General features: G+C 34.7%; 1 protein-coding gene across 8 annotated transcripts in view; it reads left to right on the plus strand.

Moving 5' to 3' along the window:
• The window catches only part of LOC108976791 (protein alan shepard), a 536,538-nt gene that overhangs the window by 487,619 nt on the left and 21,191 nt on the right, over positions 1–27,728 (plus strand). For all 8 annotated transcript variants that reach the window (XM_018946123.1, XM_018946127.1, XM_018946121.1 and 5 more), the window contains exon 3: positions 27,271–27,509. In XM_018946123.1, the coding sequence (XP_018801668.1) occupies positions 27,271–27,509 (239 nt within the window). The remainder of the gene's footprint in view (positions 1–27,270; positions 27,510–27,728) is intronic.

Consider the following 27,728-nt stretch of genomic DNA (forward strand, 5'->3'; position numbering starts at 1 on the left):
TACACAATATACATTAATATATACATATGTATATATGGATATGCTGCAAATAAAAATGTACAATTAATTCAATAAAGAAGGAATTCATAAAATTTGATTGCGGAGCGACTGCTTCCTGGCAATTCGTTATCGCATTAAATGCTTTATTTACTTCTTATTTTGTCGCTGTACTTTTGCAAGTGCACACCCACACGCACTTACATATAGTTGTATGTGCATGTGCATGTGCCTCGCAAATGTTATAAAAATACACTTTCGTACATCCCTTGAATTGGCAAGTAAATACACATTATAAATAAATAAAATATATAAATGCCTAACACACACACGCCCAGTTAATTTGATTTTTGTTAAATGCATATATACAAACAAAGATATTTGTTTATTTATGTACGTATAGCTGGGTCTGGTTTACAACTGAATTTCGCGAAAATTGCGCTTTGTATGACTTGTCGTCGTCGTGAGTTGATTGCATTCAAAAATGATGTTGCTGAGATGTTGATAAAAAATACAAATTTACATATCTATCACCAGCATGTGTATATTGTAGACATATTTTTAAAAATTTATCTTTATGTAAATTTGCCAGACATATCGGTAAATGTGTTATAAATATTCGGACACAATGAAATCTTGGCGGCAACCGCGTGTATAAATAGCGATTACATACCTTTATGTCTGCGGCAATGTGCGCACACATACACACACATACCCTTGTACAAGCGCTTATTTGTACGTTTAATGTATTGTAATAAATTAAATGTTCATTGTATGTCACAAATTGTTGCAATTTTTTTTATTTATGTTACATATCAAATAAAACCACTTACCTGATGCTCATCTGAGGCTTACACTCGCTGGCCGACAGGCAGCTGAGTGAGTCACTGAATGCTCAGTGAGCGTGATTGGCGGCGACTCAATCAATCTGTAAACAATATTTGCACAATTCATGTAAATAAAAAAATTACTTAAATAATAAAAAGCCTAAGATTTATAATTTAACAAAATGGAATTTGCTTCTTTCTTTAATAAAGAATGTTTTATTAAATATGTGTTTGAGTGTATGAGAACATTTTTTTTATCAATATACAATCTTCAGCATCACTTTTTTAAAAGTATGTCCACGGGCGACATCTACATTCTCTAGAAACTCCAATTATTTAAAGCAATGTATAAAGTGAAGAGCTAATTTTCAAATTCTTGTTTGTAAAATAAGTATACTATCGCACTTTCAAACGCAAACGATTTCCGCAAAATGACAAACTAGCATAAACAATATCAATTATCTACAGAAAAAATTAGCATGAAAATAATATAGTATAAATAGCTGTTAGCGCCAGACTAAATTGCTAGCGGGTGGTTACAACCTCATAAAGTTTTATATTCCTTAATTTCATATTAATTTTATCAACTTTTCTATGAGTAATTCTTACTGTTAGTAATTACAAATACCCAGCGGCTACTTCCAAAGTAAACAAGTGATCGGCAAATTTGTTTATTTAAGAATTGTTTTCGCTAACTACTGTCTAATTAGCAGTCTAATAAGCCGATTGTAAGATTTGTTTTAACTTTCCATCACATTTGCTGTTTAATAAAGCTATTTTGACGGCGCCTACAGTTTAGCAGCCAAAACACACTTCGTAAAAGATACTGTTAATTTGTCATAGCTCTATTTATTTCATCGAGCAACTGCTATAAAGTGGTATCAGCTGGTATTAAAACTGGAATAAAGACTGGTATAATCGATAAATCGATTTCCTTCAAAACACACGTACCTCCTAGGTGATCAATATTTTTTTTTATTCTAGTATCTTTTCCGGTTTCTAAAACAAAATTTTTTGAGGCTTTTAAATGAAATTCTTATTATTTTAATTAGCTACCAAAACTGCATTCCTGAAAGATATTACTGAATAGCTCTTTTTCATTATTCAAAACGTAGAGAGAAACAAGACGAACAAACAACTAGTATAAACTGTTAAAACCGAATTGGATTGCTTTGTAATATAAATACCACCTACACGCTTAAACGGTTTCACAACGGTTGCTTTTTAGTTTCTGTATATATTACAATTATAAACACCAATCAGGAAACTCTTAAATTGAGATCTCTTTGAACTTACAAGTGAAACTGATTCCTAAAATGCGCTGTAGGTTTATAATGCATCTTTTTAATTCTTCAAAGCTCAGAGAGTATCAAATGAAAGAAAGCAACTAGTATAAACTGTGTACAATCGATAAATCGCTTCGCTTGGTAATGCAAAAGCTCCCACGTACCTAAATTGTTTATGGTAGCCATACTGCAAACCCTGATTTTAGATACCCTAACCGTGTAGAATATTTCAGTATTGTTTCCGATATTAAAAGTTACTTATTCATTAATTTAATCTTGCTGTATGTATTACAAGTCAATAACTTTGATTTGCCGAGTTTAGAAATGTGTTAATCGAACATTCAACTGGTCTGGTTTATATGCAGTAGATTGTTACAATGCAATGGTATCGATACATGAACGAAAGTTTTCATTATATTTTTTATTTTCACTCCTACGATTCTACTATATCCCTATATCTTTTTAAGTGGCCCACCATTTTATTTTATGCCAAACAAAAGCATCAAAAAATTATTTAAAGTAAATGAGAATAAGAGAACTTTATACCATGATTTGAAGTGATATATTGGGATTTTTTTGATGTTATTTATATTATTTAAGCTTTTCACTAACATTGGTAACAACTTTATTTTTCTTGCTTTGTTTCCGTAACTGTCAAATGCTCGTTAGTTAGATTTTGCATAATATTCATTGAAAATGCAATAATTTCCACAGCCATATTTTCCCACTCGTATATCCATCGCATACCAATATTGTTAGCCAGTTCAATTCCACGAATACGTGCCAGATCGCCGCAAATAAATAAATACATAAATGTTTATTGGAAAGTAATTAAGTTGGCCGGAGAACAGCTGTGTTTTGTTACGCGCACTCGAATAAATATTAACTTCGTCTATTCACAATATCTATATTTGTTTAGGGATATATGTATGTATACATATGGACATATAATCAAGCAGTCAAGGGAGTCATATAACTATTTCTAGATTGTTGGAAAATATGTATGTAGACATGTACATATGTATTGTGTGCAATTTTTCTTTTAATTGAAACATTTAAATTTCTTAAGTGAATTTTAAATAAATATTTCATCACCTAAAATGAAAAACAACGTATCATAAAACAAAAATCAAAAATCGCTGTCAGATGTAATATCCAATATTTAACCAATTTATAATGAAATTTTAAATTTTGTTTCAATATGAGTGTATGGTAACTAATATATAACCATTTTGAAATATACCAAAACATAAATTTTGTTTCAATATAAGCGGCTTCTATTATATTTTTTTTCCTGCGCCTGTAATATTATGATAAGTTATGTTACGTTATTTTGCATTTTAGGTGAGGATTTGAATATATTCTTCTGTATGATTTCATGGTTGTTATGGGAGAAATACTCTCGTTGGACTTTGTTGTAGTGTGTTGCAAAACTCCTGGCTTTAAAATAATCTAGCTTTGATTTAAAATCGAATGAAATTTTCGATAAAAATATATATGTATATATATATAAATCTCATCCTCTGTCTACTTGTATAAATAATCTCAAATGCTAATTTTTCAATCAATGGCAAGTTCCGCTGATTTTAATTCAGGTCATGATATTATTGCAGTGTAATATTGAGTAATTCGCTTCACTTACATATATCTTATTTAATATCGAAAAAGCTCATTCAAAATACAATTTTAAATAGGTTTTGATTAGGTTGACCCTAACTCAAATGCACTTCACTACAAAATTTGTCTTAGAAAAAGTGCTTCTTCCAAAATAATTTAAGACTACCGACAGAAGTCAAAGCTTTTCCTCAAATTGATAATCGCCTTTTATTTATTATCCCTTTTCGATAAGTCAAGAATTAGAGAGTAGCAAAACGAACAATACCAGCTGTTATAACAGACTAGTATCAGAGAAATAGTAAATCGAACACACATATTAACTAGATTTCGGATTATTTCAATATCTAGTGTTATTTATCGGACTATATATTATACTAGACTATTATATATTTGTATATATGTACCAGACTCTATACACATACCTATGTACTAAGTGTGCTTAAAAAATAACCGAAAATTTAAAATTAAAATTTAACGAGCTTGGAGCGTCTAAGTGTTAAATAAAGTAAGATAAAGTTTTCAGCAGTAGCTAAGGTTAGACGTGTTCTTATGAGCGATTTTCGTTCGTCTAAAGAAATGGATCAAAGAATTTGTTCGTGAATTCTTGGCCAAAAACAAACTGTAACGATGCTTCAGCCCTTCTATCTTAAAAGGCTGTCGTTTTAGCAGGTCGTAAATGTAAATCGAGCTAAATGCTACTTATTACAAAAATTGATTTTCAGCAGTGTTTCGACAATTGGAAGAAGCGCTGCATAATACCGAATGGGGACTATTCCTATCACTTTATTTACATATTTGCATTATAAAGGAAATTTGCGCATATTTGTCAGCAAACAACGTGCACAACCTACAAACAAACCAATGGATAAATAAATATGTACATAGATGTGTAGATACCAAAGTAGACAATAGTAAAAGATCAATGTACTTATTGTGTTCATCGGAAAGAAATGGCGCAAGACATTCGACGCAACGCCCATAAATGAAAATAAGTGAAACGAAAAAAAGTTTATTCATGATACAAGTGTAGATACGTTTAAGCATTTGTTTGTGCAAATATAGCTTGTTTATATTAAAATGGCTACACAAGTCAGCGGCAGTGCAGAGCAACCAGAGTTATTGTATGTACATAATACTAATAATTCTATTTATATAATATATTTATGTGTTGTATATATTTTAACTAGATACGATGGCCTGCTTTGCTGTGGTGAAGCTAATATATGGGCATCTGCAGCGCAAAAAAGCGTAAAAGGCGTTAACGGAAGCTTCTGTCTGCTATCTTTTTACGTACTTACATACATATATGTATGTGTAATAGAAGCTTACTTGTGTATGCACTGTGAAATCGATTCAGAATTTATCAATGAGGGTTCAACTTTTATTAGAGTTATACTAGTTTGCTTAGTAACACAAGTACTGGCTGTGTGCTTGAATTTCTCAACTGGTTCGTTTTAATAACTTCTCCGGTTTCATAAACAAATTTTGCAATTTTTTGTTAAAGGCAGATATTACTATTGGAATTTCAATGCAAAACAGACGTCGTGAAGGGCAATTTTGGTTTCTTTCTTTAAATCTTTGAGAATAGCGAGTCAACGACTGGTATATTCTAACCAATAATTCGAATTTCTTAGCAACTGCACGCGCATAAATTTCTCTTCTGGTTCATTCTAGTATCTTTTCCGGTTTCCAAAACACCTCTGGAAACTCTTAAATTGAGTACTCACTATTTACTTATACTTTGAATTCTAATGAGTGGAATGAAAGTCGCTGCAGTTTTACGGTTGTAATTAATTCTTCAAAAATAGAGAACGAACAAACAACTGGTATAAAATGGTATAAAGGATAAATCGTATTTTTTTGAAACACACGTTCTTCTCCGGTTTCCAAAAGCAAAACTATGAAACTGAGTTCTTATTCTTTGAATTTGTAATCGAAACCGAATTCCTGAAAGACGCAGTAGATTTTTATACCACTTTTGATTTTTCGTAGCTATTTTCATTTCATCAAACAACTGGTATAAACCGGTATAAAAACTGGTATAAAACCAGTTCCATTAGAAACACAAATAGCTCCCAGGTGCATAAATATCACAATTGATGTATTCCAGTACTTTCTCCAAAAAATACTGTTTTCAAAAAATTGAGAAATTCTTAAATTTAGTTCATACAAAAACCTAGAGTATAGCGAAATACCACTCACATTTCACAACGGATGCTTTCTAGTTTCTGCTCATATTACAAACACCAATCCATGAACTCTTAAATTGAAGTATCACTCCTTGAATTTACATCTGAAACTGAATTCCTAATATGCGCTGTAGATTTATAAAACCTCTCTTTAGTTCTTCAAACCTTAAATAGTAACCAATCGTCGAAAACAACTGGTATAAACTGTGTATAATCGCTAAATTTCATCGCTTAGTAATACAAAAACTCCTATGTACCTAAGTCTTTCAAGTGGTTTTCCTGAAAGACTGTTTGAGATTTATAGTACTTCTCTTTAATTCGCTGCTTCTCCATACGAATGAAACAAACAACTGTAATAACTCAAATGCTAAAATATACTATATTATCGCACACTGAATTCTGCTCAAGAAATATGTTGCTGCCGGAAACATAGCCAATAGAGAAGTGGCGAATCGAAAATGATAAATTTTCAATCATAAGGTGAACAGAGCCGTTCGTCTTTTAACCTCTTAAATAACTGTTATTTTTTTAAGGCAGTATTGCGGAGAGATGGAATTCCAATATTATATTTACTTACAGAAATGTACATTGCTTCAAAAATTTAAGTTCACTAAAACAATTGTTCTCCCGCGCTTTGCTGTGGCCTTACTTACGAAAAGAATGACGAAAGTATAAGCAAAGCAAATCTACGTAAGCGATAACAACTTCCAAAACAATTATACAATAAATATTTGGTTCTAAAATTTATTCACTTCTCGCGTTTATTCCACACACCTCCATAAACCACAGAAATAACCACATACAAAAACTACGAGCGTGTCGTGGGGCGAAGCGATGACGTGCCTGTTGGTGCCAGGTGAAAGCGGTGCAAATTTCCAGCAAAATAGTTAATGACATTGAACGTGTTTGCCTCCACATCTAAACACATGCGAATATGCTTACACATAGTTAGCAAGTTGCCAGCTCATTGCTCAACGATCCCGTTAAAATGTGCTGCTTTAATTATATTTTTAATCTGCTAACAGGCAAAGAAACTTTAAACCCACTTTAAGCGAAGAGGAATAAGATTTTTTATGCGTTAAGGAAATATGTATTTTGTTTTCCTAATTCGAGAATGAAGTTAAATTAATCGTCCGAAACCTTACATACATTATGTGCTCCTATATACAAAAATACACACGTTTAAACTTATATTTGTAAGTCTTAACAATGCGGTCAACAGACGAGAGAGAGAGAGAGCCTAGTGCAGTTTTTAACTAAATGCAGTTCGTTCTGTTATTACTCATATTGTTTTTCTACTCATTTGTTGTTCTTTCCTCATGCATGAAGGGTTTAATGCAAAAAAATTAGTAACAAGTAAGAAAGGGCTAAGTTCGAGTGCAACTGAACACTTTTTACACTTTTAACTTGCAAGAATCAAAGCCAGGGTAATATCTTAAGGTGCAAACCCTCAACCACAGGATCGGAAACCAAGCACTTATAAACACAGGTGAACTTCTTTAACTCAAATCGCCATAATTCACAAACAAACTTCGAGTTGGAGAGAGTTGGAGAGACTTCGAGTTATGGAAGGAAATTTGACTTTTATTACCAATTAAATAGTTCGAGTTATGGAGAACTTCGTGTTGTGGAAGTTCAGCTTATAGAAGTTCACTGTCGTACTGTGAATGTTAGAACAATTTTATGTACAGAATTTGGTTGAAATAACAGGTCTCTGAATCTACCTAAAAGTTGGCGGGGTCACGTCCATCGTCCAATTTTTACCGCGATTCCTGTAAGCCCTCTCATGCCATCTCAGGAATTGTCTCAAGTGAATTTGACTACGGAAGCTTTAGTGGTCTACGAGATATGTACATTAAACATATTAGAAGGCAGAGCCAGATTTTCAAAGACAGTGCCCCTTGCCACCGCGATCGCCAGTTCCCAGTTAGAGTTTTATATCTTAATTTAGTGCTTAGTTATGATACCTTATACTTTATATTTTCGGTTAATGGCGTATTGTGCGCGTGGCAGTGCTCCGATTACGCCCATCTACGAACTCGACCTTTGTTTGCCGAGAAATACCGGGTTTCATTAAGATATCTCTATTCTTACACAAGTTACAGCTTGCATGGACGGACGGCGAGACAGGCAGTCACCCGGATTTCAATATGTCTCGACATCCTGATCTTTTAAATATACATAAATCTATTTCGTTTAGTTTCAGGTGAAACATACAAACGTCAGGTCAACAAAACTATTATATTATACTCTGTAGCAACCTATTTCACGAGTATAAAAACGATAAAATAAATAAAAATAAATAGCTGTCTTCTATTGACTAAGCTTTGGAGAGTAACAAATCGAACAAGCCATTTGTATATATAAAAGATAAGATAAGATTATACCAGTTTAAAGTCATATTTTTACATGTTCCTTAAAATGATTTCAATTGGGTAACTTTGCTAATGAAAAATGTTTCATAAGAAATACCTGTGAACCAAAATTGTACATAATTTATTATGTACGAGTATATAAATGATACAACAGTTAAAAATTTGAAGTGGAGTTCAATAGTCATCGAGTATCATCGTTGGTCGATTTGGAAAAATCAGTTTTGAGAAAATGCGATTGAAGTATTACGTGCTCAACCTGACTGATGATAAAATGGTTCATCACTACAACGAAACGAACTAGAAAATGTAATTTCACTATTAATTTAAAAAATTATTTAGAACCCTAAAATATTTGCGTTTTATGAGTAGAAATCTAACCGTAGTCTAATCCCTTGAGCAAAAGTTTTGCTATCTTCGCAGAAATAAACCGCCGGCGTTTCTCCTAAAGTGCTTGCTTGCGAACGTTATTTGAATAGCTTTTTTATTTCATTTACTGTTTATATTTCTAATTGCTATTCACACAAATATATATTTATATATATTTTTATATAAATTTATTATATGTATTGTGTATATGAACAGTTTATATATGTACATGTGCATCTGTATTAAAATTTATAATTTTGCTATCTCAAATTACGCAAAATTTCTCGAATCACCGCAGCTGTTATTGTCGGTTGCCCGACCATTCCATTGGCATTGCGGTCAGTTTATGTATTATTTTTGTGTCGACAAATAAAAACAGCAGCAACAGTAAACAAATTTACTTCAAACTTTTCATTATCATCGCTTTCGCTTACGTCAATATGTCAGCTAATTCGAAAAAAAAGTATATTAGAAGCTTTTCCCTCAATGTCAGCCTGTATTTGTTATTTAGACTGTTTTAGCATCCAGAATATTTTATGCTTTTTTTTTCTTCAAATTAAATATTTGATATAAAATAAGTAAGTCTAATTATTTGTTTTTTTTTTTTTTAATCTAACGAAAAATGCAATACTGTTGTTGAATTAAATTGATTTTATTTTTATTGAACACTTATTATTTAAACTTAAAATTAGTTTTTCATGTACTTCTTTAAACAATTTTATAAACATTTATATACATATGTATAGGTTGGGCGCGGTTTTCATATTCTGATAAGGCTACTGAGTCACACATTCTCCTTTTACGGCAAACATGTATTCATGCCATGCCAGTTGCTTTCAATTCACAGTTATTTATTATCCATAGTTTTCTTCAAGTACCACACTTGAAAATTGTTATCAAATTTGTTTTTTTACTTATTTCAAAGATAAGACATGTGAAACAACAAATAATAATCATATCAGCTGTTTTTACAAAAAAAAAACGACAAAATTATTTTTAGACGCAAAATCAAAAAATGATAGAAAAGAATAGAAATATTTATATTGAACTTTGACTTTGTTATTATATATGTATATATTGTATTATAGTCATAATTTAAAACCAGAGAAGAGCTGCGTTCGTAAAGAGATGATAGTAGGGGTTTCTAGTCGTTTCCAGAACAGATTCATAACCTTAAAAATTCTTACATGCTCTGTAAATGATATAAAATCACCATGATCTCTAAAAATAAGCCAAAGAATATATATTTTGCCTAGAATCTATAAGTATATTAAACCGTTTCTGGTCATTTTTAACCGTCTGACTATTTTTAACTAGCTCGTACCGATCCACTGAAAAAACTTTGTGCTGATAAAAATTTCTAACAGAACTTCGAAAAATCGTATTATTGTTTCCAACTGCTTTATTAATTTAAAGGCTCACTCAAGATATCTAACTTACAGAGTATACATACCTATATACATATATAATATATAGTATATGTGAAAATATGGAACACCTTAACAAAGGGAGGAAACTGTTTAAACCCATCGAGAAGTAGACACACCCGAAATAGTTAGGCGAAAATGGATACCTTAGTAAAACCTCAAGCAAATATGGATACGCGTATAATTTATATAATATTTGAAAACAAAAAATAATAAAGAAATAACAAACCAAGAACTAAACTTTTACTCTAGCAAGACATTAAAGTAAACACATATCCATTTACAAGTACAAACACATGGAAATTTACATTTTCGAAAAAGTGTTACGCGTCTAATTTTCACTCGAAGACAGCATCATCATCATCAACTTCAAAGTAAATCGCTGACGGGTGAGGACAAGATACAAAAGAATTGAAAAAGCGTCACAGCCGGCGCTCTTTATTCCAGCTGGCCTAGCTGACGCCCGAATTTGCGTCAGTTCATTGATTTTATTTTGAGTAAATGATGGGTATAATTACAAATACGTATAATTTGTATCCGTATGTATGTAATCTCATATGTGTGTGCATTAGTTAACCCAATTTTTCCATAAATTCGTTGAGAAAAGTCGGTGCTAAATTTGAAACTGTTGAAACACGTTTCTCTTGCTGAAAAAGTAGAAATGAGTATATGTACTATACATATGCATAGTAGTATATGGGTATATGGGAAGCGTATGATGAAAATATATGATCCTTAATTTATATACAGTTTAGGCGCAGTAAAGTATATGTATATATGAGATTAGTTTATCCAAACCCATCCGTCTATATACACGCGAACTAGTCGCTCAGTTTTTCCGACATAGATCTAAAACTTTTTTCCACTTCCTTCTCTTTCTAAAAAGCTGCTTATTTATTAGAATCGCCGATTTTAGACGACTATAGGATGCAACTGTCATACAAATTGACTGATCCAAACACAATTCTTGCACAGAAAACTTTTTATTTGACAAGATATCTTGAGAAAATATGACACCTGCTATATTCCAAAGCAAAAGGTTGCATTTCCGAAGGTATTGATTATATCAAATACATTGTGATATATAACTAGCTGCTATACAAACTGGCCGATCAATGTCAACATTAAGTAAGGTTGTAGCTGAGTTCAAAACAAAGGATAATGATTGTGCATTATACATCACAGAAATTGTAGGTAAAACCATTTGTCATTTTAAATATCTTTCATTATAAGACAGTCCACTTGATTTATGTCAGTTGTGTGATCGATTTGTTACTTATCAATGTCTGGCAAATAAAACTACTATGTCTATCATATCTTGTCAATTCATTTAAAAATATTATTTGATCAACAGATTTATTTAACTGTATTTGAAAAGGCTAGCTTATATGTACAAATCGGCACCTAAAAAGCAAAATAACGTTACATCACTTTTCATAAAATGACAGGCGAGGGAAAAACGATATAATAGAAACCACTCATATTGAAACAAAATTTGAGTTTTGGTTATAAAATGGTTATAAAATAGTTATAAAATAATTATATATTGGTTATAAAATGGTTATATATTGGTTATAATATGAGTTATATATTAGTTATATCTGACAAGCGGAAGTTTATAAACATTTATATATGTAACATGATGTAGTGAATAGTAAACAATAGGAAAATCAATTTCAATATTTTTGATGATTCTTTTTTTTGCATTTTAGTTGACGAAATATACTACTTCAAAGGTTAAAATTCGAACACAAGGTTCAAGGTTAAACGCGAACTATGAAAACTTACATATACATACATACATATGTATAGCCGGCTATTTTAACCAAACAATTATTATCAAATTATGGCCTGTAAATAAAGTTTTTTTAAGTGCAATCATTTTTCCCAGCACACATTCAACCACCTTATTTTGAACTCCAGTGTACGCCCAACTACACATTTATATTAATTTATGAACACGTGCCATTATTCTTTGCGCAAATGTTTGTATGCACATACATATTTACGTGCGTATATTCCGGAAAAAATTTAATCATGGCTTTTTCGCCGTTTCAGCGCTGCTAATATTTTAATGCCGAAAAATATCCAAAAAGCACAATTGTTTAAGCATTTTGTTTATTATGCCAGTGCGTGGTGTTTGTAGTTGGGAAAGCCGCAAATAAATACTTATCTACATATTGACGTAATTGTGCCGTATATGTGCCGTGATGAAATATAAGTCCGCATAATCAATGTGCTAAGCTGGAAAATTGAAAAGGCTAAATATTGACCCAGTTATTTCCGTAGACAAAACAACATTAAAAAAACAAAAATTCTCATGTAAAGTATATTCGTGTTTTGGGAAAAAAATTGTAGCAATGTAATTAATATTTCATTGTAAGCTTATGTAGGTACATACATAAGTAAATATTTTTTTTTTTGGCAAACGTGGTGCAGTCCAAAGCGGTCAGTTAAAGGTGGGGTTTAAACCTTTTTCTTTAACAATATTTATTTGCTTCAACGCAATCCAAAGATTTTTTAGCTTTTTGTTTTGTTCGAATATAATATATAACAAATTTCATCGACCAAAAATCTCAGTATTAATTCTCTGCTGTAATTTTACAGTTCGTTTAAGGGCTTATATCATGAATTTCACAAAATGTATTGAAGATATGGAAAGTACATTCATCTCCTTTATTGACGCGCTAGGTGATCTTCCTTTTTTCTGTTTGAATTCCAGGCTTTTCTACGTAGTGGAGGTCTTTCTCTTCCAATTCTTCCTTTCACAGGTGCTGTGCCAAGTTCTCTCAGAAGTGGAGTGTTTTCGTCCACTCGGAGAACATGACCTAGCGAACGTAGCTGTTGTTGCTCGTCGAATGCCAAAGGATCAATGCGCAAAGGATCATCAATCTTCCGCAGAATCTTTCTCTCGAAAACTCGTGACACCGACTCTTCAGATGTTTTCATCGTCTATGCCTCTGCATGATATAGAACTACGGGGATGATAAGTGACTTGTAGGGTTTGGCCTTTGTTCATCGAGGGATGACTTTACATCTCAATTGCCTGCTCAGTCCAAAGTAGCACATGCAGCTGTACACTCTTATAGAAGATTGTACCTTCTCTTTTTTGCTATCCAGTTCATATTATTGTCTGAAACCTTGTTTGGTATCGAACGGCTCGGCGAAGTCTTTCCCGATCTAGACGAAACTTTTAGTATTGCTCAACATCATTTTACACAGCCATATTAATTTTGTGGGGATGCCAAATTCAGACATCGCGCCATAAGGGTAGATCCTTTTCGTGCTCTTAAAAGCAGCTTTGAAATCGACGTAGAGGTTGTGCGTGCCGATACTCTTTTCACAGGTCTTTTCTAAGATATGGCGCATGGTGAACAGTTGCTGATTTTCCAGGCCTAAAGAAACACTCATAAAGTCCAATTAGTTTGTTGACGATGGTATTCAGTCTTTCACACAATACGCTCGATAGAACCCTATATGCGATTATGAGGAAGTTTATCCCACGGTAGTTGGCGAAGATTGTGATATCTCCGTTTTTGTGGATTGGGCAGAGCAGGCTTAAATTGTAATCGTCGGAAATACTTTCGTCCGACCAAATTCTACAAAGAAGCTGATGCATGCTCATTAACAATCCTTAGCCGCGGTGTTTGGATAGCGGCGATCCAATAATTACTATACGAACTGCTTCTTGATCGGGCAATAGAACGTCTGCTACATCTTCATCGATTGGGGGATCGGGTTCACCATCTCTTAGTGTTATGCTTTCACTGCCATTAAGCAGATAGGAGAAGAGTTCATAATTATTATCTAGGTATTAGTCACTAGATCACCTTTGCGTGTTCTACTAGATTATGATCTACTTTTGAAACCTTCTGTTAATCGCTGCATCTTTTCGTAGAATTTTCGATCATTATTACCCCAGTCGATCAGCTTGTCAAGTTCTTATGTATTTGCTTGATGGTTTTGGGGGTCGTATTTAAATAATTATTAAATAACAAAATGAAAACAAACATTTCCACATAAATAAATACACCCTAATGCCAAACAGCTTGGTTCATTATGTATTTGCTCAAAGTTGAAGGTTTTTGGTGTCATATAAAAATAACCAAAAGTCTCGGTATCAAAGCCGTTATTAGCCACATATATGTATACTAAATACCATATATACACACAAACATAACAGCAGAGGCGTATTCATTCGTCAATTCATAAGCAAATAGGTACATCCTTCAAAAAATATAAAAAATATAAACATAATACGCTTGTATACGTTTTTATTTGTAGGTCACGTGTGCTCTTCACTTTTGTGCGCTCACCAATTTTAGCATTTTTCTTTCTTTTATGTTAAACACACATAAAAGCGCAAGTCCTTGAAAATCACTTCCCTTAACCCACATTGCACACGAGTGCGGCTTTTAGTAATATTGTAAAGATGGGTGGGATCTCGAACCACATGCCAGCCACCATCATTCATCACACCATATTGTTGGACGAACGTGCGTGTTTAATGAAATAAATATTGGCTGCGTGTTGTTCGAAAATTAAAATAAAAATCTGCCTTTTACAACATTAATATTGAACTTTAATAGTATGTCTTCAGGGAAGCACATATGTATGTATGTATATATGTATGTACATGCCACATATATATTGTATGAAATTTTAATTTACTTCTCTGATTTCCACAGAATATATGTATGGCCATTTAAAAATATTTTTATTCAGATAATTCGTAAATTTAATCAAAAGTACAGGGCGTAGTAAAAACTTTTGAATTTTCGAACGATGATGGAAAATTTATGAGTGAGTAAAATCACAAAGCTATCCTACATTAGTTAATAACCAGTCTGGGAATATTTGTTTGAGCTCTAGAGCAAGTAGGCCTGCTTGGAAGCGCAAACCTCTTCTTTTGATCAAAATTTTTGCTCGGCTATTAATATTTTTACCTTTGAAAACAAAGGAAATTGGAGTTCGTAGCCTAGTCAAAGTAAAACTAACACCTTGTAAACCTGTGGTAATCACCTTTCTATTCGAAAGGCAGTCTGTTGTAGTTTCGAACGTTCGACTTCGCCTCTAATATGTACTAGCGAAACCATGCTTCGCGGACGGTCGCGAAAAAGATTCATAAATTTGCCCTTGTTATCCAGTGTGCACATATGGGACATCCACCTCGCCAGCAGCTTTCCCTTCCCCAATATTTCATGCCGTATGTGACCCAAATATATTGGCCTACCCTCGTTTGGTCAAAATTTATATGCCATTTATCCCAGTCTACACAAACTATATAATTTCTAATTTTTTTACCCCTCTGTGCTCAACTTTAGTGATATTAAAAACAACAGCATACTTTATATTTGAGAAACAAACATGAGATATTATATAAAAACGTTGCTATAAAATTCTAAGCTAAAGCGATAATTTCACAGATAACCATAAAACAGCGTGATCCACAAAAACAATAATAACAACGGCGTCCGTACGATTTTTGGCCCGTGTTTATGATTTTCACGCAAATTGTTCAATTTACAGTCGCGTACTCGATTTTTTCTAAAATTTCTACTTTTATAGACTTTATTTCCGTTCCAATTACAGAGCTGCATACATACTTACACACATATTTCAGCCAAATGTTTATTATGACTTCATTCGCACGTTACTGTAAACAATCGAATGGTAAATTTTTAAGCAAAAATTAAACTTAATTGGAAACAAAATTAGGTATATTAAAGTCGAAATACTGCTATGAGCAAAAAATAGTAAGACTTTGTTCATAGTTTTAAAATTCTTAATTTATTCTTAAGAATCTATGTCAAACCCCTCAAAGTAATCCTTCTTGGCCCCAATACATTTGTGTCAAAGTTTTTTCCATTGCTCGAAACACAGTCCGTTGTGGTTTTACGTGAGTTCCTGCCTGCGAAGGCCTAACCCCACGGTGCTTTCTATTGCTAGAAGCACATAGATCAAAACAATGCRTTGATCAGCGCCCCAAAGCATAAGTGCATGCACCTGCACCATACTCTGGAGAACCAAAGCATGAGTGCCGCCACATACACTTATACTTTGGTTCCAATTGGTTTGGGTAGACAAGCACACCCTAGCCACCTTGGTCGGGTACAAGGCCCATCTAAAACCTCTGCCATACTCTGGGTCCGGCACCCGGCCGCAGTGCGACTCCACATCGGAATAATGCCCTTCCTGCATTTAGGTTTAAACCACAGCCAMCACGAATCTCCTCAAGGGGCCAAAAACCCAATGAGCAGATTGGAGTTTCCTCCAAGGGCTGACTGCTCCCCGTGGTACCATGTTTTAGTCTTTGGTGTGACCTGTAGCTCGCGCTACTGCCAGTTGAGCCCCCAAGAATTCCTTGGAACCCTTAAGAACTCAAGTGTATGTTGACATGTGTCTCGTAAAACCCTTCGTAAACGAAAACACGGTCGAATACCAGGAATAAAAAATACAGAGTGCAGTAACCATGTTTTACGATGAATACTGTAGCACAACATCTGACATGGCCTATGGTGAAATTCAGGGCAAGCCCAGAATGACAGACACAGTGCATGCGGGATTTTAGTGGCCTCTTACGACAGGCAAGCCTTACCACGGGTATATTCGGATGCATTCGGAGTGCACCACACCTTGATTCTTGACACGCTTTGATGTGTTTTTTGCGGTTTCAGCTCACCTTCGCCACGATATTCGTCTAATTGATCTCTGTTTCCACATAGATCCAAAAACTCATCGCCAGTAACAGTACGTTCCATGACATCTTAGTGATCGGAAAGCATTGTTTCACAGACGTTAATACGACACTGTTTTTCGAAAAAAATTTTATGATTTTGGAACCAATCTTACTTTCATTTTTTTCAGGTCGAAATGATCTTTCAAATGGTTTTCACTGATCCTTCCGATATTCCAAAGATGCCAGTAAGATTATCGACTGTTAATAGTCGATTCTCAAGCACCAATTCCTTTCTTTTATTGACGCGCTGATCATCAGCTGAATTTGATGGCCGTCCTGGAAGTGGTTCGCCGTCAACGCGTTTTCAACCCTCTTTAAATAATCTGTAATAATCAAAAATACTTGCTCGCGATAAACACTTATCACTGAAGGCCTGACAGTCATACGTATGTATATAGAAAAAAAAATATTTCGACGAATGAGTTTTCGCTCGAAATTTTAGATAAAAGGTCTTTTTTGCCCAGCAGTTCACCTCGCCCGTTTTGCATTTGTATTCTTCTAGCCGACTTAACTTGTAATGTTTGTTAATATTCTTTCCATACAATCAACTTATGTTGTATATGTATGTATGTATGTATATGTAATGTTAAATATTTTGATCTTCTTCTAATCCTCATTTTGCAGTGTCTAACTGCTTTACATATTTCCTCGTTAATATACATATGTACGTACAATTGTATGAATGTAAATTCATTTCTTCTTTTCGTCGACTGACTTTTACTTTGCGACTAATTAGCGCTGAATTTCCAAGTATTTTAAAGACAAGTACTTTAAGCACATAAAGACCCTTGAAGCTTATTAATGTCCCAAAATTTCTTTGCGCTTGGAAAGCGCTTCTTAGTCTTAAGCCCTTGATTTCTCCGAATTCCGCTAAGCCTCATTAATCTTTCAATATTATTCAATTATTATTAATGTAGATACAATTTCCAGACAAAATTATATTTGGTATAAAGGAAATATTATTGGCGCAGTTGTTCTTTTAAGCTGTAAAATGTTTTAGCAAATCGCAAAGCCAAAAATGTGAGTTTTGGTTGTTGTTGTGGTTGTAACGGCAGAATTCTGCCGAGTTGACAGTCCTTTGCCGGATAAAAATCCGGGTCCGTTCCAGTTTTCGTAGACCCGACTGTCGTGGGAACGGAGTTTTTGTGATAGACGTCGGTTATATAAATTAAAAGTTTTTGGCTCACGGTTGATGATGACGGAAGAATAGTGCAAACAAAACTTAAAATCTTGGAATCACCGCTTCGAGGTTAAGAATTAATTTTATTCCATTTTTTTAGAACATTATTTCGAAGAAACAAATTTCATTATAAATACCCTTGTAAAATCATTTATTTCCTTTTTTACGACCATATGTAATATTTAACTAAGACTCTCTAGCGTTTAACTTACTTGAATGGGTATGCAACCAAAAGAGTAAATTTTTCTTACTAACGTCGAAGTGATATAGAAAAGATTTGGTATTCGACCTTTCATAAGGCGCTCTGTTTGGACTAAACAACTTCAAATGAATTGAATGTCACTCCTCCAAGGCGACGCAATTTTCCGGAACTATTAATCGGATCATTCGGAAAAGTTAGGACTGTATTCTAGAGGTGTTTTAGTTAATAAGACAATAATTCGATTTTTGGAAACCCGTACCTCTTAAGAGGGTACACCTAGTGTAACAGCCTATAAAAACAATTTTTGGGAATAAAATAAATACTAAATAAATTTTATGGGTGCCTTTATACATACAGGGTTTGTTCGGAAAGTAATAGGACCGGATTGATTTAGTAAATTTATGGAACCCATCGTTACAATGCCTTAAAATCTTTCAAAATAGGCTCCTTCGGCGTCGGTGCAGCGCGGGTTTTCAAGCATTGAAGGCGTCATTGAAGGCATTTTCCAAAATAGCCTTGAGAACCGGGATAATGTTGCTTTAATCTCCTCTGTCGTCTCAAAAATCTTGCCTTTCAGCGGCCTTTTCAGGCAAGAAACAAAAAGTCTAGGGCGGCCACATCTGGGCTGTAGGGCGGCTGCGGAAGTGTTGGGATGCCGGTCTTGGTTAGGTAGTTGTTCACAGGAAAGGCAGTGTGACCATGACAACGGGTGCAATTTCAAATCGGTTGCGATGTCTTGCCGGACACGATCGACCCTTCGTTTGAGTCTCTTGAGGACTTCGACGTAAAACTTAGCGTTGACGGTTTGTCCAGGAGGAACAAATTTATGGTGTACGATGCCTTTGATGTGTAAAACGACAATGATAATCGTTTTCATTTTGGATTTGCTCATTCTTCCGGTCTTCATCGGCGACCTCTTCCCATCCAAAAAAGCCTAGTGCCTCCGAAATATATCAAATAGTAGTCAGGCAGCATCTGGGTAAGCCTACTTGATCATATCAAACGCCTCTATAGCAGATTTACCGAGTTTCACACAGAATTTGACCGCATATCTGGCTTACACCACTCATAGAAACACGTCGCGCGAAAATGTTTCTCCTGACTCCCCACGTACTGTCAAAGACAAGTGTCCATTCGGTAGCTAGGAACACCCTCTACCGAATCCAGTCGGTGTACGCACGCTGCGAAGTACAGTCACGGCGGAAGAAAATCAGTCCAATTATTTACTTTCCAGACATGCATTGTATTTTAAGAATACACGCGATCTCCGATGGCACTAAAAAAGGTGCATCACTGGTTCCAAAAATATTGCCTCTCTCTCTCAAAAATTTGCATGTTAAAATTGCATTGGCAGATCTTTATATGAAGAACAAAACTTGCAGAAAAATCAATTGTGAGAATGTCCAACCTTTTGAGAGTTGATAGAGAATATCGTCAAAGGCTCTCAATATTCCTATTTAATGAAAAATTGAGTATTGGGTGGAAGAAATGCATCAAATAGAGCGAGTTATTAAATTGTGCTTGATTGAGCATCACTTGGAAGCAGGATGAACATAATGAGGGTCGGCAATTGTAGTGCTTGCACAACGGCCTATTAGCCGGATTAGTAAAGCTGCTCTACACGAAGACTTAAAATTATACAAACCATAATGCGACAAATACGAAAGCATAAGCAGTCAAAGGAAGCCGACTTAGATTTAATAAATTTAATAAAAATAAAAACAACGACGCACGCATCTAGCGCTCACTGGCAAAGTGCTAATACTTTCATAATTTCATAAGGAATGCGGTGTACATAAGCAAACGTTTATGCGCTCTTTGTGGCGCTCATTACATATTTGCGCCATTTTCGCCAGGCGGAGCAGTCGACACAATCACAACGATATGTCAATTTGATGCTTTTAAATGGATTATTATTCATTTACATTAACTACGCCACAGAGGCGCGCAAAGTTATGCCTACGCGACACAGAGCGTCACAAACGCACACAGTCATATGCACATGGACATGCACTTGAATGTGTGAATTCATAATAAAATGATAAATAAGAGCAGGGGAGCGACAATAATGGCCGCCAGGCAAAAATTCAAAACATGAGCCCGTGTAAGTGCAAGTGTGTGTGTGTGTGTGTGTGTGCGTGCGTACTTCCATACAACTCTTAGTGCGGGTGGTGGTTGTGTGGCACAAAAACAAACTTGCCAGCATTAAATAGAGCCAACAGCGTGCGACAAGTGTGATGCACCAAATAGTAGTCAGGCTGGTGAATAATAATAAATAATGCGCGCAACAAACACACGCATGCGAACGTGAGCGCTGACAGTCGAAATGTCCTTTCTATGTGCCACCCCGTTAACCCCACATGACGGTAAGCGCATACGCAGTTGAAAGAGAGTATGTTTGTATATGTGTGTGTATAAATTAAATTTATTTCGTACGTGTTGGTGATAAAGTTGCGAAATGTCGGCTGCAGCGTTTTCGTTGCCGCTCTAGCTACTTCCTACATACAAATGTACATGTATTTATACATAGAAGTGTGTCCCTTTCTTTTGGGCCCTGAGGCCTATAGAAATATTCACGCTACTAAGTGTGCTTACTTACCACTTTTCACACCATCATATGTATGTCCTTGCGCGCAACTTGCTGCATGCCACACTAACTTTACATGCCAATAATGGGACAAGTGCCCACTAGTTCGTCGCAACATCGAATAATGAATGCAAAAATTTATACGCGCCTATGAATATGATCCTATGTACTATGGTCCCACGTAGGCAGGAACTAACATATGTATACATCCTTTAGTAAATTGAAATACATAGCACAGTGTTGTATGAGGGCACTTGGATACATCTGCGCTCAGCTAACTACAAGTTGGATCTATATTATGTTGTCTTTCTTTTACTTTGGTCTTAAATTATACTTTCGCCTCGACAATATTCGTTAAGGCTATGGTATCATGACAGCAGCTTTCCATTTTCGTTAGCTGAGACTAATGCTAAACACTTTTTTTACATGGATTTTCGAATGCAGACGAAGTTTTCCGTAATTAAAGCGCTAATGGTTGATGAGCTCTTTCTAGCCACATGATATATAAATATAGCTATGGTAGAATTCCGTTTGTATACTCTCGCAACAAAGTTGCTAAAGAGAGTATTATAGTTTTGTTCACATAACGGTTGTTTGTAAGTCCTAAAACTAAAAGAGTCAGATGTAGGGTTATATATACCAAAGTGATCAGGGTGACGAGCAGAGTTGAAATCCGGATGTCTGTCTGTCCGTCCGTCCGTCTTTCCGTCTGTCCGTCCGTCCGTGCAAGCTGTAACTTGATTAAAAATTGTGATATCATGATGAAACTTGGTACACGTATTTCTTGGCTCCATAAGAAGGTTAAGTTCGAAGATGGGCAAAATCGGCCCACTGCCACACCCACAAAATGGCGGAAACCGAAAAGATATAAAGTGTCATAACTAAGCCGTAAATAAAGATATTAAAATGAAATTTGGCACAAAGGATCGCACTGGGAGGAAAGCTTGCATATTTGGACGTATTTTTTTTTGGAAAAGTGGGCGTGGCCCCGCCCCTACTAACTTTTTTATACATATCTCGAAAACTACTATAGCTATATAAACCAAACTATATAGAGTCGTTTCTTTTAGGCATTTCCATATACAGTTCAAAAATGGAAGAAATCGGATAATAACCACGCCCACCTCCCATACAAAGGTTATGTTGAAAATCACTAAAAGTGTGTTGACCGACTAACAAAAAACGTCAGAAACACTAAATTTTACGGAAGAAATGTCAGAAGGAAGCTGCATCCAGGCTTTTTTTAAAAATTGAAAATGGGCGTGGCGTCGCCCACTTATGGACCAAAAACCATATCTCAGGAAGTACTCAACCGATTTCAATGAAATTCATCAATATTTTCTTAATACCCTGATGACATGCACCAAATATGGGTGAAATCGGTTCACAACCACGCCTGAAATCTCGATTATCACTTTATCATGCGAGAGTATAAAATGTTCGGTGACACCTGAACTTAGCCCTTCCTTACTTGTTAAATTAGTGGCCTGTATACTATATATAAATACTTCAACTTGTTTTTTTATATTTATTCTAATAAATAAATAAACAAATAAGTACCATTTGGTCGACCATTTTTTGCCGCTTTTTCGCTGGAGATATTATTCCATCAGTGTAAATAGAAATTTCGAAATTTCCAGAGACATTGTTGTGCTACACGAACTGATATACATAGGTGGCTTTCGTGGTATTCTTTCCTTTTTTATACAAAAAGGTTCAAAATACAGCGAATTTCCTCATTATTTTCACTCATTTTTGAACAGCTGTAACTTTTTTTCAACTTTCCCGAATTTAATTTTGTTTTGGTCAACTCTGTCGAAGATTATAGCGTTGCTTTAGATAATAATCCATGCCGAATTTCCTGAAGATATCTTGTTAAATGAAAATCGGCGGTTCTGACAAATAAGCAGCTTCTTGGGAAAAAACAACAATTGCAGAATTTCAGGAATAAAGAACATAGATGGATGGACATGACTAAATCGACTCAGCTGGCCACTGACTCCGAATTTCGGTAGTCAATTTTCAATAATTTTGACTCGTTATTGGATCGTATGGCAAACTTGAATGAAGAGAAATTTCAAAAGAGCGGGAACAAATATGGCGTCGTTTACTCTCCATATCGGTCAACTTTTGTACTAGCCTATTGAAAAACCCTATATTTTGTAAGGCTTTTGTTGGAAGCATTGGAAAATACGTAGACTACCGCTTATATTTAAAGTCGAACGACACTTCTAACCCAAGGTTGGTTTCTCACCATCAGCAATATTTCCGTTTCCACGTGGTCAAGAATTTAACCGATCTTTTCCAAATCAGAATTTGCTTAATAAAATCATCTAAATATATCCTTCTCGGCTCTCAAACCTCTGTGATAACAAACCAAGCACACTTAGGGTTGTAGACCTTCATACATTCATTTATCCAGATTTATTAGGCTCATAAACACATGAGACGCAACTATAGAAGATTTCTAACTTAAAAAGAAATTGTCTTTAACAGTCCAAGTATAACGCTTATCTTGGGTATCAGCCATTGAACTTAACTTAATCTTAATTGAAGTTAAGCTTATAAGTTCGAAATTCATTGCTTGTAAGAATATGGCAGCACTGTCCATTAGCAACTAAATACTGTTGAGCTGAGAATTTATCTCAAATTTTGTATTTCAAGTCAAATTTCGTATGCGGAATCGTTGTAAAAGGCTTACGATGATTCAAAAACACAATCCTACGAGTGGTGCAAAGCCTTCAAAGATGGTCGAAAAATCATTGAAGACATGACTCGTTTTAGAGGGCCTTCGACCTCTTCAACTGATGAAAATATTAAAGAATGTGAAGAATATGGTACTTAGAAATCGTCAGGAAAGTGTTAGAGAGATGGCAAGAGAGCTTGACATCACTCGCAAGTCCGTTCAAATGAGTTTGGTAGAGATTTTGGGTATGAAATGCGTTCTTGATCGACTCGTCCCTATAAAGCTGCATTTTTTCTAAAAGAGTACCGTAAACAGATCTCTTTGGTCCAACCACCATATTCACCAGATTCGGCTCCTTGTTTCCCAAACAGAAATTGCCGCTCCGGCGACCCCATTTTCAGTCGATCGAAGAGATAAAACAAAATTCGCTGGAGAAGCTGAAGGCCATAACAAAAAGTGTTTATGAAAGCGTTTCGAAAACTACAAAAATTGTTGGCATATGTGTGTATTACATCTGGATTATTTCGCAGGTGACATATAAATATTGATGAATTATAAAATATTTTGCATTTTATTTACAATTTCCGGGTACTTCTTTGTCACAATATATTTGTAAATAATTAGTATATTTTGGTTGAAAAAAAAATAAATTTTTTAAATTGACTTATGTTAATAATAGTATAAAAATTTCAGTATGTACATAAAATAACAGTGAACTATATAAAAAATTCCATAGCTACATACATACTTCTGAACAATAAAATTTCTTTACAAGCAGCTATCTAAAAGAAAACATATACATTTTATATACAGAGAAAATTATCAATTTATTGTTATTGTTGTTATTGTTCATTCATTTGATCGCATTCCATGTTGTTCGCATTCTTCATGCCAATGAACTTCTCTGATAATGAAATTATATCACTGATGGCGGCTGACTTAGTTTTATGTGACGCCAGCAAACAAGCACGCAAACACCCATACAAATATACATGTTTGCGCACACCCACATGTATACATATGTATTGATAGTATAGCAGATATCATACTGGATTTACTTATATGTAGTGTGTGCGAATAAAATAGCACACGCGCATCAACTTTGCGCAACAAAAACATTCTAAGCAATGACAAGTGCAAAAATGTCTCGAAGAAAGCTGAAATGTTTACGTGCTCACAGTATGTATGGTATTTACGTTGAACTACCAGCATGCCAAAATAAAGAGTAAATGAAAAAGTATTTCGAACATAGTCTACTCCAAACCAAATTGATATTGCGGTGCTCTAATGCCCGACCATATAATCCAGCTCTGCGTTTTATTAGGAGTACTCCATAGAGTGCCTATGGGTATATCTTACTAGTCTGAAAACACTTTCAAAACTGTTTTTAGTTGTAGAAATATGCTAGTATATAAACACGAGTTGGACCACTGTTGCATCACGGTAGAGTATTTTGTGGACTACTCTAAAATAATAAACCGAGTAAAACATCAGATTCTTTATGCCGGCGAAGGTACATTCGATGCCATTATGTATGGAACTTGATTTCTTTCCAAACACTGAACCCAATTTTCGACGGTTTTCAAGCATAAATCGGCCGATACTGCTGCAATTTCATGTTCGATATTCGTACGAAGTTCATCAATCGTTCCTGGCTTGTTGACGTAGACCATAGAATTGACGTAACCCCACACAAAATAGTCTAAAGGCGTCAAATCGCACAACCTATTCAGCCAATTACTTGGGACATTTCGTGAGATAACACGTTCATTAAACGTTTTTTCAATAAATCGAATGTGACACTTGTTGGGTGGCTTGTGGCGCCATCCTGTTGGAACCATATCATCCAAACCGGGTCAAAAATATTCGGTTATCATTGAGCCGTAGCGATTCCCATTCACATTAGCGTGCCGGTCTTGATCAGCACGGAAGAAGTACATCCTAATTATGCCTCCGGCCCATAATCTGTACCAAACCGTATTTTTTTCGGAATGCTATGGTGACTCATGGACGAAATCATTCAGCCAGAATTGAGCCTCATCACCGAGGAAGATTTTTTGAAGAAATCCGGGTATTTTTCTACTTATTGCTCAGACCAATTCACGAACATACGACGATTCTGGAGGTCAAGCGGCTTCAGTTCTTGGAACATAGTCTACTGATTTCATTTGATCTTGTAAGAATGTAGGCCAAGAACTTTTCGGGAATTTCGTCACAATGACGTCACAGAGGCATCTCTGTCCAATGCTTGAGAACGACGTGTGAGACACTGATTTAGGTATTTCAGTAATATTCTCGACACTACGGGAAATTCTTTGTCTCACTGGCAGGGGAACATTTTGTAGTGTGTCTGTTTATTCACAGACGCTCAGTTGTTGATCTGACAGAACGATTATGACGACTATAAATTGGACGTACCGCTCTTAAAGTTGGGGTCACTGAACCCGAATTTCGTTAGAAAATTTTAATAATTTCAACTTGTTGGATCGCATATCTTTCCACGATGAAACATTAGTGAAGAGAAATATCAAAAGAGCAGAAAAATTAGACGTCGTCTACTGTACCTATCGGTCTACTTCTGCAGCGTCCCTATTAAAAACCTCAGTAGTTGCCATTCAAACTGACAAATCCAAATCGAGTTCTTGTTTGGAGAACTTTTTTATTTCGCAAGATATTTGGAAGAGAGCAGTATAATCCTCGAACAAATTATTCGTTTCGGACCTATATATCATATAGCTGCTGTCATACAATCTAATTGATCACAATCAAGTTCGTTTGTGAAGGGTATTATAATAAGTAATAAAGGAAAAACAGGCAGGTATTCTAACATGTTGAAGAGTTTTAACTATCATTATGGCATGAAAGTAACCTTTTTTTATGGTACTCACTAATGTAATCATTTCTACATATTCGTAGATAAGTGTTTATATTTAGTCGCAGGTTTTCTGTTAGAAAGTACAAGAAATCTTTCGAGAATTTGCTGCCGTTGATCACATAGTACATTTTTTGTATGACCCTATTCGTTTGTTATTTTTTCGGTAAACTGAATATTCATTCATAATATGTGTACTTTTCAAAGTATCAAATCCTCAACTCATCGCAATTAGCCTTGCGAGCTCGTGCGTGAGAAATTTTTAGAAAGAGCTCGTCGCAAGTATACTTCAATCGGCAAATCAGAGTAAATATATTATGATACAATAGCTACGTCTACTTGTATAATAGAATACCCAATTTGTGTTCAATTATTAATCAGGTATCTCTTAAAATGAGCTACGTAATTTTATTGTTATTCTGTATTTTTCTCACAGTGAGGTGTTTTCTCGCACGTTATACATAGTCAGCGGAAGTCAATTAAATGTGAGTGTAATGAAATTGAAGAAAACACTTCATTAGTTTTATCTCTAAAATAAATAAATACAAACAACGTAATTAATAAAAAAAAACTTCATTCATAAAGTTCACAAGCAAAATTTATACACTGTATATCATTTAAGTGAGATTGTAATATATTATAATGTAAGTTCAGAAGTAATTATCTGGAACTGAAAACTTATTTGGGTAATTTTGTGATATAATATATATATTTTTCAAATATGAGTTAAATGCTTTTGTATCACAAAGTCTATAGTTTATGAGAATACATATCGCATATACTTATGCAAATTCTGAACTCACAAATGATATTCAAAAATTGTATTTATTTTTAAAATTTCTTAAACTTTTTATACCATTTACTTTTGTGCTTATTTAATTGCTTTTACTTATTTGTCCACTCTTTTGCTTTACTTTCAGTACGGTCAGCGTGTACCAACTGCAGCATCGCCAAGTAATACGAACTCGAGCAGCTCATCAAACACCGGCTCACAGAGCGGAACTTTAAGTACTAGTCTGAGTAATACCAATACAAATACAACAATGGGTCCTAGTAACGGTACACAGCAACAAGGTGAACAATTGTCAAAAACAAATTTGTATATTAGAGGATTGCAACAAGGCACAACCGATAAGGATTTAGTATCTATGTGTGCACAGTAAGTATCGAATGATCATAACGAGTCGATTTAAGTGGAATTTTTTTGGATTTTTATGCACATAAAAATTAGATTACGAATTAACAAAATTTATGTTGACAAAAGAATTCTATGAGCTTTGATATTTTGCTGTGAGTTTGAGCAATTAAACCCCTATTTGCCAATTAGTATCGCATTGACAATAAATTGTTGCAAAAATCCACGTGCAGCCCTATGCAG

The sequence above is a fragment of the Bactrocera latifrons genome, unplaced genomic scaffold (assembly GCF_001853355.1).
Source record: "Bactrocera latifrons isolate USDA-ARS-PBARC rearing strain unplaced genomic scaffold, ASM185335v1 scaffold_8, whole genome shotgun sequence".
NCBI classification, from domain to species: domain Eukaryota; kingdom Metazoa; phylum Arthropoda; class Insecta; order Diptera; family Tephritidae; genus Bactrocera; species Bactrocera latifrons.